Source organism: Notothenia coriiceps, unplaced genomic scaffold (assembly GCF_000735185.1).
Source record: "Notothenia coriiceps isolate Sejong01 unplaced genomic scaffold, NC01 NC01_scaffold00023935, whole genome shotgun sequence".
NCBI classification, from domain to species: domain Eukaryota; kingdom Metazoa; phylum Chordata; class Actinopteri; order Perciformes; family Nototheniidae; genus Notothenia; species Notothenia coriiceps.
This window is the reverse complement of record NW_011356636.1, coordinates 1-1,897: the sequence shown is the minus strand read 5'-3', so window position 1 is coordinate 1,897 and position 1,897 is coordinate 1. Positions and strand designations below refer to the sequence as shown.

At 37.7% G+C, this 1,897-nt stretch overlaps 1 protein-coding gene across 1 annotated transcript; it reads left to right on the top strand.

Moving 5' to 3' along the window:
• Positions 1-208: 208 nt before the first annotated feature.
• On the top strand, positions 209-1,392 carry LOC104954803 (chondroitin sulfate proteoglycan 4-like; the record flags this gene model as incomplete). The annotated part of the gene is made up of 2 exons (XM_010781990.1): positions 209-407; positions 1,261-1,392. Coding segments are annotated over 2 exons (331 nt in total), but the record flags the coding sequence as incomplete, so codon positions are not given.
• Between the last annotated feature and the right edge of the window lie 505 nt (positions 1,393-1,897).

The window sequence follows — 1,897 nt, the reverse complement described above, 5'->3', positions numbered from 1 at the left end:
TTTTATTTACTTGCACTAGTATCTAACTAACTAAGATTTTCGTTGTCATATCTGCGCTGTAGCTATGCACAAAGGACAATAAAAGTCTTGAATCTTGAATCTTGACCCTTGGATCACCTTCTTCCAAACATAACTCAGACTGGGTAATCTGTGGTGTCTTTTCATCTGTGTTTCTCTTTCTCTCCCTGGTGTCTCTGATATCTCACAGGTTCTTGCTGGAGAGGAGGCCGATATCACCTCCAGCATGCTGAACACCGAGGACGCAGACACCGCCGCAGAGCAACTGGTGTACAGCGTCGAGTTGCTGACCAATGGGATGGTGGCGTTGAAAGAGGCGCCCGAGGAGGAGCTCCTGAATTTCACACAGTCTCACATAAACAAAGGGGAGGTCATCTTCATTCATGAGGGTGAGGACACTGCGATGTATAATAATATTAGACCGCTGTCAGTCTCTATCTCAGAGAGCTTGTATTACAGCAGCATTGTATAATGTGTCATCTTCTTATAAAGTGTCTAATAAGAAATCTGAATTCCTCCAAAAGTTAACAGTAATACAGTGGTTATGACCTATGACACTTGTAAACCCCTACTATACTGTATATGGTGGTATTTTACTCCAGTAAGAGAACGAATACCCACAGTTAAAATCCTTTACTTCTTATATAAGTCTGCATTTAAAACGTTACATAAGTAGAAAGGATCTTTGTATAATCAGCTGCGTAAACGTGGTTGAAATATGAAAAGCAAAAGTGTTCATTTTGGAGTAAACCTTTAAATGTGATTGTGACAATCTATTTTCCAGCTGATCCGAGAGGCTTTTCAAATAGTTTCAACTAAGTATGAGGATTTCCTCCTTAATCCTATAGTTTATCGCAAACATTAAAATTCAACACATAGCTACAACCAAAGCTGTATGACAAATGCAGTGGAGTAAAGAGTTTAAAATTGCCTCTGGGATGTAGAAAAGTGGAAGTATAAAAAAGCATAACATAGACAAACTCAAGTGAAGTGCAAGTTCCTCGAATTTCTAAGGAAGTACAGTAATTAAGTTATTGTGCTTAGTTACATTTCAAGCACAGTCAAGATATCACCGTCATTTGTGTCCCTTTGTTGTGCCAAATAAGTGTGCTTTTCATTAAGGCAATACCCAGTTTTAAAATACCTTCTGCTTAGTAAACAATAAGTGGTATATATATAAATAAGTATAATAATAATATGATATAAGACCAGTCAGTCACTTCCTCTCCTCCGTCCCTGCAGGTGAGGAGTCTGGAGGCTTCAGTTTCACGGTGACAGACGGAGAACACACGTCTCCTCTCTACCAATTTGTCGTCACAGCCAGACCTCTCACCATCACCATGGTAACGCAGGAGGAGCTCATGGTATTTCCAGGTAAGACGCCAAAAATCCTGCAGACTTTGAGTTGTGAAGATGGCAGTGATGATAGGATTACCGGCGCTCGTTCAACCTAGTGTTTGTGGCCACATAATGATAGGTCTTTTTTTAACGATTGTATCTCAGACATACAAAACAAGGTCAGAAATAAAAAAACTGATACGATTGTGACAGTTGGTCGACTTTCCAAACATTAAGAAAAACATACCATCTTCTTTTCTCACTTCTTCAGTTACATACATGAACGAATTATTAAATCAAACATATTTAGGACATTAAAGACGATCATCAAATCTATGAAACAACACAGAAAATACAACGTTTGTCCAAACATATTGATAAAAGAGGACTTTTTGTAGGTTGATTTAGTCTTCCTTTGTCCAGTTGTTTGTATTGCTATCTTATGTTACATGTAAATTAAGTTATATAGATCTTTATTTACTACTTGTATCGTACAAGTTTGAAGAAAAATGATTGCAAAGAACACTTTTTTATTATTTTG